The sequence below is a fragment of the Stomoxys calcitrans genome, chromosome 3, assembly GCF_963082655.1.
Source record: "Stomoxys calcitrans chromosome 3, idStoCalc2.1, whole genome shotgun sequence".
Classification (NCBI taxonomy): domain Eukaryota; kingdom Metazoa; phylum Arthropoda; class Insecta; order Diptera; family Muscidae; genus Stomoxys; species Stomoxys calcitrans.
In genome coordinates, this window is record NC_081554.1 from 30,920,695 (window position 1) to 30,939,873 (window position 19,179).

General features: G+C 36.7%; 1 protein-coding gene across 1 annotated transcript in view; it reads right to left on the minus strand.

Annotated features, from left to right (window-relative positions):
- Positions 1 to 877: 877 nt before the first annotated feature.
- LOC106088062 (sialin) overlaps positions 878 to 19,179 on the minus strand; it is a 73,682-nt gene continuing 55,380 nt past the window's right edge. Inside the window, exons 3-8 of the mRNA XM_013253358.2 lie at positions 13,866 to 14,441; positions 13,699 to 13,785; positions 12,668 to 12,951; positions 12,445 to 12,577; positions 4,650 to 4,891; positions 878 to 1,788 (exon numbers count right to left, since the gene is read on the minus strand). Coding sequence (XP_013108812.2) covers positions 1,615 to 1,788; positions 4,650 to 4,891; positions 12,445 to 12,577; positions 12,668 to 12,951; positions 13,699 to 13,785; positions 13,866 to 14,441 — 1,496 coding nt within the window. The 3' untranslated portion in view covers positions 878 to 1,614. The remainder of the gene's footprint in view (positions 1,789 to 4,649; positions 4,892 to 12,444; positions 12,578 to 12,667; positions 12,952 to 13,698; positions 13,786 to 13,865; positions 14,442 to 19,179) is intronic.

Genomic DNA, 19,179 nt, shown 5'->3' on the forward strand with positions numbered 1-19,179 from the left:
CATATATTTCTTCCAGCAAGCTGAATATAGGGAAAATGTCATAATGCCAAGTGAAGATAGACTCTTGGCTTTGTTACAAATAAAATTCTTCTAAAAAAATTCTACGAAAATCAATGTAATATAAAATGGTTGGAAAAGATCTCCTACTACCATTTTGTCCATTAGCTGAAATAAACATTCTTTGCGTTAATTAGCCTCAAAAGTTTGACCACTAAGGTGTTATATGGAAGGAGAGACATAAAGACGGGCATATCTGCTACAACAACAACAAATTAACTGAAAAATTGTTTGTTCTATTTTTAAAAATTCGAGCCAAAGATAGTGAACTTACTTTAAAGATGATAAATTTTCTAATTTTTTAGGGGAATATTCCCTAAAAATATTTCCTTTATGTTAAAAAATTGTTCTTTTATATTAAGGATTTTTTATTTTAAATGGTAGGTTAATAAATCCTTAACTTTGCGTCTTGTTATTAAAGACAAAAATCTAAAATGGAGGACAAAATATCGTTGGATATTTGGAAATTGACCTTGGGACAAGACAACAGTGAACCGTAGGGAATAGCCTTACAAATAGGAGCGTCTTTAAATGTTTAATTTTGTTAAGGCTAAGATGTGAAGTTTAGAAAAAGATTTTTCAAAAAATAATAATTGGACAGTCATCTATGAAGTAAAATAAGAATCAATCAGCGATCGAAATTGAAAACGGATGGGCATGTCCGTTAGTAAAATGGTATTAACTTTAAAGAAGACATTTGGATTGTTTTCATTGCTAAAATCTTACATTTTGGGCCAACTTTTTTTCAGTGTACTGATAAAGGACTTTCCATCCATCAAACGATTCTGTCAATGGTGTGATATCTGTGCGCCGATTGTCACAAGCCGACTTTCTTTCTTCAACTTATAGAAACAATCTCTCCTTCCTTATAACATTCTCTTAGTCATTGAGTTCGATAAAGGCTTTAAAGGTATTAAACTCTAAGTAAAATAATATTCTTAAGGCCAAATTCAATCAATGTTCTTGAATTGTTGTGCGGCTATAGTTTCAATGTACTACTCAACTAAACTGATGTTTGGTATAAACAAAGAAAACTTATAATTTATAGCTGATTTGTTTACAGATTTGTCGTACGATTGATTTGTATAATTTGTATGTGCTTATTTGGGCCTTATGTTTTCTTTAAAAATAATGTCTTTCGCAAAGAAAGTCTTTATTTGTTTCTTAAGGCAAGTTTTCTCTCAAAGAACTTGGGTCTTTTATATTCAAGGTGGGGTTTATTTTGTTTTATGTTAAAACTAATTTTAATATTTTTTTATCATTATTTTTTTCTTTTTTTTTTTTTGATAAAAATAAAAAATTCCCTTAAAACAACTAAAAAATTCAACTAATACAGTATAGTAATGGTAAATATCGTACATCTTTAAAATAGAGCACCTGTTTGCATTTCTTTTTTGTTACCACTGTTTTTCCGTTTTTTTTTTTTTTTTTTATATTTTAGTTCTTTTTGTTTGTGTGTTTGTGTATGTTTGTTTGTTTTTAAATATTTATAATACATTTTAAGATGAGACAAAATTCGAATGAAATTGAAAAACAGATCTTACAGATAATTTTATTTTAGTTTTTCAGTGGTACACCTTCCTCGGCATGCACATCTGAAACTTTTTTACGTTCTGGTGGATTATTCCAGGGCTGCAAATCACCCGTACCCAAAATCAAATAAACCACAGCACCGGAAATGTAGGTAACGGCCAAAATCCAGAAAACAATTTGCCATTGGTGGTAGGATTTCTAAATTACAAGGAAAGAAAAAAAAACATTAAAATAATTATAATTAAAATAATAATAAAACTTTGAGAAAATGGCACCCCAGATATTTGCACAACAAATTTGGAGGAAAACTATATAGAAAAAACTAACTCTAAGAAAAAACCAACTTCCAAATTTTAGCATTAAATCGAAGACATTGTTTGTTTAAATACGTAATTTAATCTCTACAAGAGACTTGACCGACAAAATTATTGAAATTTTGTGGACTTTCAACCATTTTTATACCCACCACCTTAGGATGGGGGTATACTAATTTAGTCATACCGTTTGTAACAACTCGAAATATTGATCTAGGACCCCATAAGGTATACATATTTTGATCGCCTCGACATCATGTGTCGATCTAGCCGTGTCCGTAGGTCGTTGAGGTTTGCAAATGGATCATATCGGTTCAGATTTGGATATAACTCAGACTTCTCGATCCCCAGGAAACCGAGATTTTTGTCCGATTTGACTGAAATTTTGCACATAGTGTTCTGTTATGACTTTCAATAACTGTGCCTAGTACGGTTTGAATCGGTCTATAACCTGATATAGCTCCCATATAAACCGATCTCCCGATATGACTTCTTGAGCCCCTGGAAGCTTCAATTTTTTCCGATTTGGCTTAAATTTTGCACATAGTGTTCTGTTATGACTTTCAACAACTGTGTCTAGTAAGGTCCAAATCGATCAAGAACCTTATATAGCTCCCATATAAACCGATATCCCGATTTGACTTCTTAAGCCCCTGGAAGCAGCAATTGTTGTCCAATTTGGCTAAAATTTTGCACATAGTGTTATGTTACGACTTCCAACAATTGTGTCAATTACCGTTTGGATTGATCTGTAATCTGATATATATCCCATATTAACCGATCTCCCGATTTTATTTCTTGAGCTCCTGAAAGCTAAAATGTTTGTCCAATTGGGATGAAATTTTGCACATAGTGTTATGTTATGACTTCCAACAACTGTGCCGAGTACCGTCCAAATCGGTCAAGAACCAGATATAGCTCCCATATGATCTGATCTTCCGATTTGATTTCTTGAGCCCCTGGAAGCCACAATATTTTTATCCGATTTGGCTGAAAGTTTGCACATAGTGTTATGTTGTCACTTCCAACAATTATGTCAAGTTCCGTTTGAATTGATCTATAACCTGACATAGCTCCCATATAAATCGATCTCCCGATTTAACTTCTTGAGCCTCTGGAAGCCGCAATTTTTTATTGATTTGTCTTCAATTTTGCACATAGTGTTATGTTATGACTTCCAAAAACTGTGCCTAGTACGGTTTGAATCGGTCTATACCCTAACATAGCTCCCATATAAATCGATCTCCCGATTTAACTTCTTGAGCCCCTGGAAGCCGAAATTTTTGTCCGATTTGGCTGAAATTTTGCACTTAGTGTTCTGTTATGACTGTTACTGACTGTTATGACCATAAAACCGATCTCCCGATTAACTTCTTGAGCTCTGGAAGCCGCAATTTATATATAGAAGATATAGCTCCCACATTTTAGCTGAATCTATTGTGGTGGGTTCCCAGATTCGCACCGGCCGAACTTAGCACGCTTTTACTTGTTTTAGTTGAGGTAGTTGTTAAAAAAGACATGTATTGCACAAAACTCCCATCCCCGGTCGGTCAAAAAAAATAATTTTTTTTTTTATTAGATATATTGGGTTGCCCAAAAAGTAATTGCGGATTTTTTAAAAGAAAGTAAATGCATTTTTTATAAAACTTAGAATGAACTTTTATCAAATAAACTTTTTTTTACACTTTTTTTCTAAAGCAAGCTAAAAGTAACAGCTGATAACTGACAGAAGAAAGAATGCAATTACAGAGTCACAAGCTGTGAAAAAATTTGTCAACGCCGACTATATGAAAAATCCGCAATTACTTTTTGGGCAACCCAATATTTTAGAAAAATCGGCATAAAAAAAGTGAATTTCGTATTCAGAAAAAATCAAATTAATTGGGGCACTTATTATTGTGCAGCAGTACTTATTGAGTTATTTCGTTATAAAGAAGATGATGTCGGTGGGCTAGGAGATTCGTGCAAGACTACCAAGCATGATATCATGAGTTCAATCCAATCCTCTGCGGCTCCAAAATTATTACAACTTTTTTTACGTTTAATAGTAGAGAGAGGGACAGAGAAAACCCCGAGAGCAGTAGAGTAAAACGAATGAAAAATAACCACCACCCGAAGCTAAGCGAATGAGGTGACGGGTTAGATGATTTTTTGTCTTGCTTATGGATAAATTGTTGTTGTTGTTATAAGTTGGCTTGCAAAGAGTGCCTTTCAACAGGAAATTTTACTTTGGGTCGTTGAGATTCAAACTAAATTGTTGCAGGAAAATTAACAACTTTTATAGTTGTTTTTTCGACCAAAGTTGTTGTTTTCAAAATTATTTTTATCTGAGTACTTATTACTGGTTTGCTTTTGCATTAATTTGAGACCATCATTCATCAATAACAAATGTTGCTTTTTTGCGTAACCTAATACTTTACATACCCACCAAACATTTTTGACTTGATTTACAAACCCTGCAAACATTTTGATTTACAAAAAACTCTTCAATGATATCATTGAAATATCTTTTGCTTGTGCAGGTATTTTTGCAATAATTCGCAACAAAATAAGTAATAATCGTCCATACGATTTGTTCTTCTTATCTTAACACCTCTTGATATTTCTCCTACTTCTTAGCAATTTTTCTTGAAGATTTCCGCGATCACAATTATTGTTCACAAGATTCGCTGTAGATAATTTGGCAATCCAAAATGTTTGCAGGGTAGTCTTGGTTTTTTCTATATATATTTTTTTTTTACTTACATCACCATATGTCAATGCCCCCACCATCCATGTGGATAGGAAACCACCAAATGAGGACAGAGTATTTGCTAAACCGAATATGGTGCCACTGAAATTGGGTGCAATATCCAAACCATTACCCAAATAACCAGGAGTCACAGCACCATGAGCGAACAAAGCCAATGTGAATATTGTCACTGACCATGCTGCTTCTTTGCCCAAAAAGACCTGAGCCACCATCAGTAAGCCAGGTGTGGTAAGAGCTGGAATTAAAAAAAATATTTGGTAATTACAAAACATGTGTAAGAGACTTTATAAACTTTATTTGTATTAATGTGAAATAAAAACAAGTAAGAGCATGCTAAGTTCGGCCGGGCCGAATCTTATATCCCCTCCACCATGGATCGCATCTGTCGAGTTCTTTGCGCAGTATCTCTTTTTAGGCAAACAAAGAATAATGAATAAGGACGGAGGAGGAGCAGAAGGAGGGGGATCTATATCAAGTTATAGTCCGATCCAGGGCTCAAGAAGCAAAATCAGGAGATCGGTTTATTTCGGAGCTAATCAAACTATAGATCGATTCTGACCGTATTGCACACTTATGTTGAAGGCCATGGGAGGAGCCGTTGTACAAAATTTGTGCCAAATCGGATGAGAATTGCGCTCTCTAGAGGCTCAAGAAGTCAACATCCCAGATCGGTTAATATGGCAGCTATATCAGGTTATGGACCGATTTGGACCATATTTCGCATAAATGTTGGAAATGATACCAAAACACCACGTGCAAAATTACAGCCATATCTGATAAGAATTGCACCTTCTAAAAGCTGAAGAAGTCAAGACCCAAGATCGGTTTATATGGCAGCTATATTAGGTTATAAACCGATTTTAACCTAAGCACAGTTGTTGGAAGTGATATTAAAACAGTACGTGCAAAATTTCAGTCAAATCGGACGAGAATTGCGCCCTCTAGAGGTTCAAGAAGTCAAGACCCAAGACCGGTTTATATGGCAGCTATATCAAAACATGGACCGATAGCCCATTTACAATCCCAACCGACCTACACTAATAAGAAGTATTTGTGCAAAATTTCAAGCGGCTAGCTTTACCCCTTCAAAAGTTAGCGCGCTTTCGATTGACAGACGAACGGACGGACAGATCGACTTAAAATGTCATGACGATCAAGAATATATGTATTTGATGGGGTCTTAAGGGTCGAGGTGTTACAAACGGAATGACGAAATTAGTATACCCCCATCCTACGGTGGAGTTTATAAAAATATAGTCTTGCCAATATTATCTATAAAAAAGTGACGAAACAATAAACATGCAAGAGTGTCTTCGCCGATTCTCTCAGTCTTATTGGATCTCAACATGGATGACAAGAAACTAATCGCATATTAGGAGAACGTCATGCAACTGACTCGAGGCATGTTTTTGTCGACGATCAGAGGAATCATAGAGATGAGCTGCGAGAAATTAGCTGAGGACTAACCCAAAGAAGAAGGAGTAAAGTATTCTTCACTCTGGGAAATAAAATACTGGATTTTAAACTCTCCTTGTTGGGCGGGACCACTCTGTAGTTGTCGAAGGAGGTGAAATAACTTGACCTAGTCGTTCATTCGAAGCCGTCCTGGAAAAGGCGAAAAGGGCATCTGCAGTAGGAAGTAAGCAGGTCGCCCTAAGATGATTTACTGTATACATGCCCATTGTGAGACCTATGATGACATATGGAAAAGGCGAAAAGGGCATCTGCAGTAGGAAGTAAGCAGGTCGCCCTAAGATGATTTACTGTATACACGCCCATTGTGAGACCTATGATGACATATGGGCCACTGGAGTGGTTCGAAGCATGTTTTTGCCGACGATCAGAGGGATCATAGAGATGAGCTGCGAGAAATTACCTGAGGACTAACCCAAGAAAGGCGGAGTAAAGTATTCATCATTCTGGGAAATAAGATACTAAATTTTAAACTCCCGTTGTTGGCCGGGACCCCTCTATAGTTGTCGAAGGAGGTGAAATATCTTCACCTAGAAATATCTAGTCGTTGATTCGAAGTTGTCCTGGAAAAGACGAGAGGCGCTGTGCGCCTTCTATTCCTGCAGGAGGATGTTAAGTAGGAAGTGACCTGCTACTAAGATGATTTACTGGATACACGCCCATTGTGAGACCTATGATAACATATGGGCCACTGGTATGAAGGAAGGCTGTTGAAAGGAGGATTCATACCAGGGAGTTTTAGAAGGTGTAAAGATTGGACAACGTTGGAATAACGGGAGGGGAAAAGTCCACAAAGATTAGGAAGCAATGCAGGATATGCAAATTATTGAGGTCTATATACGCAACGTGCCTCCAAATTAGCGCTTTGACTGAGGGAACTAAACATAAAATGGCAAGTAAAACAGTATTAAGTTCGTCCAGGCCTAACTTTGGATACCCACCACCTCGGGTTTATGTTAACCACCTTTCGTCATAACCCGGTGAAAAATGCATCATTTATGAACCCATAGCAGCTATATCTAAATACTAGCTGGGCAGGTCCCGCTCCGCTGCGCCTTCTTTCTGTGCCAAATTTCAATGAAATTAGGTAGTGAATGCGCCCTTAATGGGCAAAAAAAAATAAAACTTTTCCCATGAACATTCCACTAAGGAACAGGAGCAAACTTCTCACATATCAATGAGTGCAGTCCGATTCAAGTTTTAAGCTCAATGATAAGGGGCCTCCCTTTTATAGCCGAGTACTAACGGCGTGCCGCAGTGCGACACCTCTTTGGAGAGAAGTTTTACATGGCATAGTACCTCACAAATGTTGCCAGCATTAGGAGGGGAAAACCACCGATTAGATGGTCTCACCAGGATTCGAACCCAGGCGTTCAGCGTCAAAGGCGGACATGCTAACTTCTGCGCTACAGTGGCCTCCACCACAGTAGTAGAGTAGGGTATAAAAATTCAAAAATAACCAATGTAAGTTTGCAATTGCTGTAACTTCCTTAGCTTTGCAAACTTCAGAATTTTTGTGACACCGTTGGATTTGTGCGGAAAATCTCTTTCTGTAAAGGTGCTGCATGAAGAAATACTGTGAAGTATTGTGTGAAAAACATCACTAAAACCACTTTGTTTTGGGCGTTAAAAATTTAAGGTCGTTCTCAAGGCCAAAAACGCTGTAACAACTTTATTTTTTCGAATTTCGAAAAATTTCTAGCATTCGGCAATTCAAAATTCGAAGAAGATTCGTACAATTAACAGAATTACTAAAAAATTCACATTTAAATTTTTTTGAATTTTTTTAGCAAAGGCTAACCCCTTATGAAAATTTGCAATTTTTGATGCGAAAAAAATTTTCGAGTTGAGTATACAGTATTGAAGATTGTGGCAAAAAATTCGGATTAGTGCAACTTCTATGTTGTTTCTTCAAAAACAAGCTCAAAAAAGCATAATTAGTATTCGAAAAATGCAAAAAAATTAAGGTGTGTTTGAAATAGCTGTAACATCTTTTGTTTTGTGAATTTCAAAATTCTGAGGACAACGTCGGATTTGTGAAGAAAATCTCTTTCCGCAATGGTGTTGAACGAAACAATACCCCTTTCTGTTTTCTTGTTTCGGGAGTATATATAAATCGGGAGTTCGGTCTATATCTAAAGCCCTATCTTAACCATACTCGGTAGGAATTTTGAGGAGACTAACGCAACACATTGCCTCAAATTTCAGCAAAATCGGAGAATAAACGTGGTTTTAATGCGCTAAGACCTTGGCATATCTGTCTATATGGAGGCCACATCGAGATGTAGTGCGATAAAACCCAGCTTTGAACTAAACCTGCCCCTAGACAAAAAAGAATCTGTGCTAAAATTCAGCTGATGATCTCAATTTTTTTCTATACATTTTTTTCTACGCCTTGAAATGCGATTAGGGTAAAATTTTGCATCTTCAGTTTTGTTATGACATCCAACATCAATGCCAAATATGCCCGAAAAAAATCCAAAAATAAATTAAACATATGTCATCAGTTTGATTGATTACGAATAATGTCCCCCAGTATTCTAAATTAGATCATGATGTATCACCATTTTCCTTGCCAATTGTCAATTGCATTTAAAATAAATTAGAGTTAGTATCGAGTTATTCATAATGATTTCCTTTAAAGCACTGCATTCTTAAAAGCTGTAAATTACCCCACCATGCACGTTTTTTATGATAAAAATACACGATTCCTAGAAATTAGGTAATATCATAGTAGCTACTCCTGCTTGCCTTCCATTAAATGGAACGCTAAGGTGTTCGTAGAAACATCCATTGTTTCAAGTAGATCGTGGCATAGCAAAATTTCATAGCAACACAAACTCTGTTTTATGGGAAACACTACATATTGGCCCAGTAATGATTGCAGATACGTGCATTTTCTCAAAAACTCAAACTCTCGAAGCAACTAAAATAACAATCTCTCTATGCACTAATTTTGCTCCAGACTAATTAATTGTTTTGTTATCTAACTGATAACGAATTGTTTGCTTATTGGATTTTTAAAATGAAAGAATAATAAAATATAAAATAATTTAAAATAAACAAGTAATTAGTCGTGTAAAGTTTTTATATTGCCAATAAGAACAAAATTGATGAGTTTCGCTATATATTTGAGAAATCCGGTTGGCGTTGTATACCGTTCTAATAAAAGAGTGAAATATGATGACTTTGTGAAGAGACTTGAGGATATAAACTGTCATTATAAAGATATTATAGTCGCTGGTGACTTTAATAGTAATGTGCTTGAAGAGACACTTTTCATAGGGGAGCATACAATCAATAGTGTTGCATATTGTTAATTTCAATACTGCCACACACTATACAATGACAACAGAGACTCTTATTGACTTGTTTTTCGTAAGTTCCAAGACAGATGTGAATTTATATGATCAATTATCGGCACCCCTGTTTTCGAAACATGGTTTTTGACTTATGGCGTTCCAATCATATACGTACAGAGACTATAGAAACATTGATTATAACTCACTACTTTCTGAAATTGCCACCGTTGAGTGGCAGGAGCTTTATGGTATGCCTTGCGTGGATGAACAGACTGCATTTCTTCAACGTAATGTGAGTCAGATTTTCGACAAATGTGTTCCGATGAAGACCCGAACTGTTTTTATGAATGGGAATCACTGGTTTGATAATGATATTAAAGTATTGATACGTAAAAGCAATTGTGTGTACTCTCGATTGAAGCGTTTTAGAACACCTGACCTCTTTAATGATTACAAGCGTGCGAGAAATCAGACCACTTCTTGTATAAAGACAAAGAAAATAGCTTATTTTAGTCGAAAATTTCAAGAGGCATTGAACACGAAAGATGCTTGGAGACATATGAAGTCAATTAGAATAGGAAGTGATAATGCATCAATTGGTAGTCATGTTGATTTAGATCAGATTAATATGAGTTTCTTGAACATATCTTTTCCTGAGCCAGACGTACATTTCTATGAACCACAAGCTGTATGACGACGATAGCATAGTTACACGCATCAAAATACAACGGCTGCGTTGGCTAGGTCATGTTGTCAGAATGGATGAAGAAGCTCCAGCAAAGAAGTCTTTTGAAGGCAAACACGGTGGTACACGCAAACCGGGAAGACCAAAAGCCCTATGGAAAGATCAAGTTGTGGGAGACATCTCGAAACTTGGTGTCAGAGATTTTAGAATGAGCGCAGAAGATCGAGGCGCTGGGAACGCTATTCTACGTTCGGCTGGTGGAAGAAATATTCTGTCATAGCCAATTAAAGTAAGTAAGTAAGACGTACATTTCTACGACAGTTACAACATCTCACCAGACCTACGTTTTGATCTTGAGCGTTTTAAACAAAGCGATATCGTTAGCTCTGTAGAGTCGATAAAGTCTAATGCCATTTGTCCTAATGGCATTGACCCGAGATTTTTTTGGGAATAATTCTACCCTTTATTCTTCCGTATCTGTGCCATCTTTTTAACAATATTATTTTAAGGAGTTGCTATCCACAGTCTTGGCAATGGGCAAGGATAGTCACAATACCAATGAATAACCAGGAATAAAGGCCAATAGCAATACTTCCATACATCTCTAAGATAGTTGAGACTCTAGTTAACCGGAAAATATCAGGATATATTGCAAATAATTCGCTGCTAACCGATTTTCAATCTGGTTTCCGGCCAAAGCACAGTTGCGCTATTGCACTTTTGAAAGTAGTTGAAGATGTAAAAAGTGATATCGACAGCGATAAAGTTACCTTTCACGTTCTTTTAGATCATTCGAAGGCATTTGATTCCGTTGATCCCAATATACTTTGTCTGAAACTGAAACATTTATTTAAAGTTTCTGAAATAATTACGGATTTTATATATTATCCTATCCTTCGAATAGAAGCCAATCGGTATGTGTTGATAGCTGGTGTTCTAGTTATCTTCCAGTCTCAAGAGTTGTTCCACAGGGGTCTGTATTGGACCCACTCCTTTTTTCCTTATATAGCAATGATCTTCCTGTACAGTTGCGGAACTTTGGTATTCATATGTATGCCGAAGACGTACAGCTGTATATGAGCTCTTCGCCGGAGAGGCTGATCGATGGCATACTTCGCCTTAATAGCGACTTGAAATACATGGGCAAACGGACCACGGACAACTTTTAAATCCAACAAAGTCGAAATGCCTTGTGATTGGTAGGAATCGGACGACAATGCCGCCCAATCTTGATGTGGCAATTGCTGAAGCCACAATTGCGATTGTTTCATCTGCAAGAAACCTTGGGTTGGAGTTTGACGATAGACCTTCATGGAAGAATTATGTCAGTACGACAGTGGGTAGGACCTATGGCGTTTTACGAAACTTATATATGAGTCGACAGTATACCCCTTTGTCTTCAAGAATGCTTTTGGCTAGGACATTTATTCTGCCGATACTATTATACTCTTGCGAGGTTTTTTACGGTTGTGATGTAACTCATGGGAATAAATTGCACGTAGCCTTTAACGCTGTCGTTAGATACATTTTTGGTTTGCGTAGAAGAGACCGGGTATCTGAATTTGTCAGACAAGTATATGGTGTCTCATTTAACTCGTTGCAAATGATCCACAAGATTATTTATACCAATGAACAATGAATATCTGGCTTCTGTATTGCGCTTTGCCAACTCTACAAGAGGCAAACAAGTAATACAAATACGTCATCAATATCGTGTATCTGAATAACAGTTCTTTTTTAATGCTATACTTCTCTGGAATAATCTTTCCCATAGTATTCAAATTATAAGTAATGAACGACAGTTCAAATCTTTGATTTATAACCATTTTAATTAATTATTAGTTTCGTCTTTTTTTTAAACTATATATTAATTTATTTTATCAGTAACTTTGATTAAATTGTTAAATCTTCTTTAAAGTTTCTTTTTCTGCTTTCTAACCTTTTTTGTTTAAATTTTATATCAGTAATTTTGCTTAAATTGTTAAATAGTTTTTACCAATTATTGTTCTATTTAAATGAAAACTTGTTGAACTCATTGTATTTATCAATTTACCAACCCATGCTTTATATAAGACATTGTCTTCTGTATGGGTTTTATCATAATAAAATACAAATACAAAAAAGGGAAATGTGAAAAAGTCTTCAAGAGGTTTTAAGAGGTTTTCAAAAGTTATAAGCGGTAATGACTGGTAGGGCACTGGAGACAATTTACGACGACACATGACAAGCTATCAAACTTTTGGAGAACATAGTTTCGATGGCTATAACTTATGGATCTTATATTCCATAATATGACAGGACAGACAAGATATTAGTTAGGAAACTTACCAAAAGTAGTGAAAACTTTTCTAGTTGCTGTTGTGCTCAATGCTCCTCTTTGGCGTAACCAATCCGCAAAGCAAGATGAGCCAAATGCCATAATGTATTTACCCAAATAAGGCAGGGATGAGAACAAACCATTCTGAAAAAAAAAACAACCAAATAGAAATTAAAGAAATTTAAAAAAAGAAAATTTTAAAAATATTCGAATTTTCCCACTTATCAAACTTACCTTCTTAATATCGAAATGCAAAACTTGATTCATGAATGTTGGCAATTGATTGATCACAGTAAAGAAGCCAAATACTGACAGACCATGGGTAATAATAATGGCCCAGACGGCAGGCGAACAGAACAAATCCCCCCACGGTACATAGCTGGGACGTTTCTTGGAAGTCGAAGTGCCAAGGGCCTCCTCAATTTCACGTCTTTCCTCGGGAGAGATGCGGGGATGGGTGGCAGGGGTTTCAAAGACCAAAGTGAACCATAAAACGGACCAGATGAGACCAACAACACCTAGAAAGATCAACCGATGAAGAATATATATATATATATAAAAAAAAAATATATATATATTAAATATTTCAATTAACAGTTGCAATACTTGTGTGTTAAATGGGCCACAGAGTACAAATTCTTAGAACCAATGGCTTACTTATAAAACGTGTTTGCATACATTATTTTTGTCATTAATAGAAATATTATACAAACACGCAAATTGTCTAATATTTAAAATTCTAATTCTTTAATTTTTCATACGCCTCTTCCATACTTTATGCATATTTGCTTAGTTGTGATTTGTTGCAAGGCCATATAAGTATGGACGTCATACTATTGCTGCTCTTCTTGATATTTGCAAAATATTCGTATAATTTTGATGAACTTGTTGCCAAACCATCAAACTTGGCATTGGCATACAATCGATATGCAGTGGGTAGAATATGTCAATGACCCCCCAACAGGTTCCCTATTTGGCAAGTCGTACATTCATGATACTATAGAAAATAGTTATTAAACGAAGTACAAGTAAGACATTGTGATATGGTCCTAACGGCTGGTTGGGGTGGTAAACCTCTTTGCCACGGTGGCCAACTTTCTGCTCATAAATAGAAATCCTTCAGAAAAATTTTGATGAAATTTTCGATAGATAGTGAAAGTTATTTTAGATTTGACCTAACCAAATTTAACGGCCTTCTTATGACTATCGATGTCTGTAAAGTACTCCCTATGATATGCATTTTTTAAAACCAGAGTCAAACTTACCGGTTACATAGAAAACACTGGCCCAGCCAGCAACCGAAATAAGAAAACCACAAACTGGCATAGTAATAGCAGCACCCAAGGAAGAAGCTGGAAAAAACAAACACAATCAAAAATTTTGAAACATTTAGAAAGACCCAGCTTCTAGGAAAATCGAAACTCCTACTTACCCATCATATTTGACATGAATTTGGATCTCTCATTTGGTGGAATCCATACGGCAGCTACAGGATGAATGGCAGGCCATGAGGCACCCAACATAAAGCCCAATACAACACGCACAACAATCAAAAGCACATAATTCAGATGGGCAGCCAAGGGTGTGATCAAAGTCAAGAGACTGGCCCACAACATGGAATGTCCAAACACACGACGTCCACCAATCAATTCGGCCAAACGGCCACCAGGTAACTCAGTAAGAATGTAACCCCAGAAAAAGCAACCTAGAACAAAGTTCTGTTGGTATGTATCCCAGGCAAAGCGGTCATCCACATCTTCAACTGATATACTGCTACTACTACTACTGCTGTTGGCTGTTGAAGGCGCTAACGTTGTTGTTGTAATGCTGGAAGTTAACCCCGAGGTGGTGTTTGTCGAATTGCTACCCTCCAAACTAGCATCTAAGGTAGCATTTTCTGGTTTTACCATTGCCACAATGGCAATGGTGAGATTTACACGCAGGGCATAGTTCAGCATAAAGCCGAACATTGTAAGAAGATTTAAGACTTGGCGACATGATAAGAAATCTGCAAGAAGATAATAGAAAAAAGAAAAATTAATTCAAAGGTTAAAAGGGTTGGAAAACTTTTTTCTATTAAAAAGACTTTTGCTAGGATTTTACTACATTTATTCATGATATCCAACAAACCTAAAGTTAAATCAGTTAAGTCTTTTTTAACTAATGCTTCAAAGCCAAAATATCGAACAAACAATCTCTTCATACCATTTGTCAATCACACACATTAAGAATTCCCCACCTTATTTTTATACCCTCCACCATAGGATGGGGGTATACTAATTTCGTCATTCTCTTTGTAACACCTCGAAATATGCGTCTAAGACCCCATAAAGTTATATTGGGTTGCCCAAAAAGTAATTACGGATTTTTCATATAGTCGGCGTTGAAAAATTTTTTTCACAGCTTGTGACTCTGTAATTGCATTCTTTCTTCTGTCAGTTATCAGCTGTTACTTTTAGCTTGCTTTAGAAAAAAAGTGTAAAAAAAGTATATTTGATTAAAGTACATTCTAAGTTTTATTAAAAATGCATTTACTTTCTTTTAAAAAATCCGTAATTACTTTTTGGGCAACCCTATATATATTCTTGATCGTCGTGATATTTTAAGTCGAACTAGCCATGTCCGTCCGTCCGTCTGTCTATCGAATGCACGCTAACTTTTGAAGGAGTAGAGCTAGCCGCTTGAAATTTTGCACAAATACTTCTTATTTGTGTAGGTCGGTATTGTAAATGGGCCAAATCAGTCCATGTTTTGATATAGCTGCCATACAAATCGATCTTGGGTCTTGACTTCTTGATCCTCTAGGGGGTACAATTCTCGTCCGATTTGACTGAAATTTCGCACATAGTGTTTTGATATCACTTCCAACAACTGTGCTAAGTATGGTTCAAATCGGTGTATAACCTGATATAGCTGCCATATTAACCGATCTTGGGTCTTGACTTCTTGAGTCTCTATAGGGCGCAATTTTCGTCCGATTTGACTGAAATTTTGATATCACTTCCAACAACTGTGCTAAGTATGGTTCAAATCGGTCTATAACCTTATATAGCTGTCATATAAACCGATCTTGGGTCTTGACTTCTTGAGCCTCTAAAGAGCGCAATTCTCATCCGATTTGGCACAAATTTTGTACAACGGCTCCTCCCATGGCCTTCAACATACGTGTGCAATATGGTCAGAATCGATCTATAGCTTAATACAGCTCCCATATAAACCGATTTCCCGAATTCGCTTCTTGAGCCCCGAATTGGACTATAACGTGATAAAGGGTGATTTTTTTGAGGTTAGGATTTTCATGCATTAGTATTTGACAGATCACGTGGGATTTCAGACATGGTGTCAAAGAGAAAGATGCTCAGTATGCTTTGACATTTCATCATGAATAGACTTACTAACGAGCAACGCTTGCAAATCATTGAATTTTATTACCAAAATCAGTGTTCGGTTCGAAATGTGTTCATTCACCGTTCAGCGATGAGGCTCATTTCTGGTTGAATGGCTACGTAAATAAGCAAAATTGCCGCATTTGGAGTGAAGAGCAACCAGAAGCCGTTCAAGAACTGCCCATGCATCCCGAAAAATGCACTGTTTGGTGTGGTTTGTACGCTGGTGGAATCATTGGACCGTATTTTTTCAAAGATGCTGTTGGACGCAACGTTACGGTGAATGAACACATTTCGAACCGAACACTGATTTTGGTAATAAAATTCAATGATTTGCAAGCGTTGCTCGTTAGTAAGTCTATTCATGATGAAATGTCAAAGCATACTGAGCATCTTTCTCTTTGACACCATGTCTGAAATCCCACGTGATCTGTCAAATACTAATGCATGAAAATCCTAACCTCAAAAAAATCACCCTTTATAACTGCTCCTCCGTCCTTACTTGCCTAAAAACAGATACTGCGCAAAGACCTCGACAGATGCGACCATGGTGGAGGGTATATAAGATTCGGCCCGGCCGAACTTAGCACGCTCTTACTTGTTTCCTATCCACTAGCGTCGTTATTGCTCATTTATCGTCATTTAAAACCATTTTCTCCATCATATGACCCGATTCCAAGAACCCACAAGAATTCTCAAACGAATTGCAAACGTTTATCCACAAACTACTACTTAATGGTTAAATAAATTATCTCTTACCGATAACATATAGCCAATAATAAAACCATTTTAAATTATGAACATTAAATGGCCATAATACTGTCACATCTCCATTTCAATAAAACCAACACACAAAGAGACTCGGGACTCTTGACTAATACAGCCGTCTTAATTGTGTCATCAATCCGCGCGGCCTTAAAAACACCTTCAACATATTGAATTACCATGAATTATACAAAAAACAAAATGTCCACAGAGATATGAACGGACATTGAACATCTCCCCAAACGATTCGAGGAAACCACTACTGACAAACCTTTCTCCATTAATAAGGGAATTATTGAAAAAAGTAAATCATTTGCGAAAACCATGCAGACGCCAACACAAAACAACATAAATATCAAGTGAACTAAGATTTAAGAAAGACATGCCTTCCAGGGCTCTAATGTGTCCCCCAGCCAAAATATCATATGGAACTTCCTCGTACAAAAATACTTGAACGCCAAAGTTTATTGACTTCAGGGGCATGACTTGAGTTGTTGGGTGTTGGGTGTTGGTGTATGAGAGGAAAGGAAAATCATGGCACGTGAATAATTTTGATGGTTTTGCTTTGTTGTGTTTTATGTCATTGCATTACACTGTGCAACAAAAAACTTTGTTGTATCAAAAAAGTATGATATACAGAAAAATTTGCCAGTTGCTATTCCTCTGTCGTCTACACGAAATCAATAGAATAGTCCGCTTTAGGCGATTATACTATTTGCGATTAACTAGCTATAAACAAGTAAAAGCGGCCGGGCCGAATCTTATATACCCTCCACCATAGATCGCATTTACCAAGTTCTTTGCCCAGTATATAGGTAAACAAAGGATAATTGTTAAGAATTTCTATGCTATTGGAGTTATATCAGATTATGTACCGATTCCGACCATACTTGGTAAGTCATTGTACAAAATTTGAGCAAAAGCGGGTAAAGAATTGTGCCCTATTGAGGCTCTGGAAGTAAAATTGGGAGATCGGTTTATATGGGAGCTATATCGGATTATGGACCGATTCAGACCATTTTTGGCATAATGTTTAAAAGTCAAAACAAACCACTTTGTGCACAATTTCAGCCAAATCGGATGATATTAGAGGCTCAAAAAGCAAAGATCAAAAATCGGTTTATATGGCAGCTATATCATATTATTATCCGATTTAGACCATACTTCTCATAGTTGTTGGAAATCAAAACAAAACACTTTGCGCAAAATTTCACTTTGCGCAAATCAGATAAGAATTGCGCCCTCTAGGGGCTCAAAAAGTCAAGATCTGTTAATATGCGAGCTAGGTTAGGTCAGGTTAAAGACCGATTTGGACCTTACTCAGTTGTTGGAAGTCATAATAGAGCATCTCGTGGAAATTTTTAAGCCAAATTGGACAAAACTTGTGGCTTCCAGGGGATCCAAGCGTGAAATCGAGAGACCGGTTTATATGGAAGCTTTAACAGGTTATAGGCATATTGCAACCGCACTTGACATAGTTTTTGGAAGTCGTAACAGAACACTTCATGCAAAATTTTAACCGAATCGGAGAAAAATTGCGGCTTCCTGGGGTTCAAGATGTCAAATCAGGAGATCGGATTATATGGGGAGCTATACCAAGTTATAGACCGATTTCAAACGTACTTGGCACGGTTATTGAACGTCATAACAGAAAACTTCATGCAAAATTTCAGCCAAATCGAGTAACAATTGCAGCTTCTACGGGCTAAATATATCGACTCGGGAGATCGGTTTATATGGGATCTATATCCAAATCTCAACCATTATGGCCCATTTGCAATCCCCAACGACCTACATCAATAAGATGTATCTTTGTAGAATTTCAAGCGGCTAGCTTTTTGCGTTTGACCGCTTTCATGATTTCGACAGACGGACGGACAAACATGGCTAGATCGATTAAAAATGTCATGACGATCAAGAATATAAAAGGGCATTAAGTTCGGCCGGGCCGAACTTTGGATACCCACCATCTGGGGTATATATGTAAATCCTCTTTCGACACAATCTTAATGGTGGAATATTTTGAAAATAAAGCGATTTTGGATGATTAATATTTGTTTTTGTGTTCTCTAATCTTGAGATATGAAAGGCATCCCTCGTACATGGCACAAATGTAAGAAGTCGCTTTTATAAAACCTTTGGCTGTTTTATTATATTAAATAGGGTAGCTCACAATGAAAGATAAGTTGTAATACCACACAATAATATCGACTGACGGATTGACGGATCTCACTAAAGGGTGATTTTTTAGCTATTATCTTTTTGGCAAAACTGGTTTAAGCAGTGTGATTTGTTTCAATGTCAAACATTTTCAGCTTGGTCTATAATTTAACCATGAATCGTCTTACAACGGACAACGCTTGCAAATTATTGACTTTTTTATGTTCATCGCGCGCTTCTTCCATTCAGGGACAAAGCTTACGTAAATAAGCGCAATTGTCGATTTTGGAGTGAAGATTAGCCAGAAGCATTGCAAGGACTACCAATGTATCCAGAAAAATTCACGGTTTGATGTGGTTTATGGGCTAGTGGCATCTTTGGACCGTACTTCTTCAAAAATCATGCGAATCGTAAAGTAACTGTGAATGGTGAGCG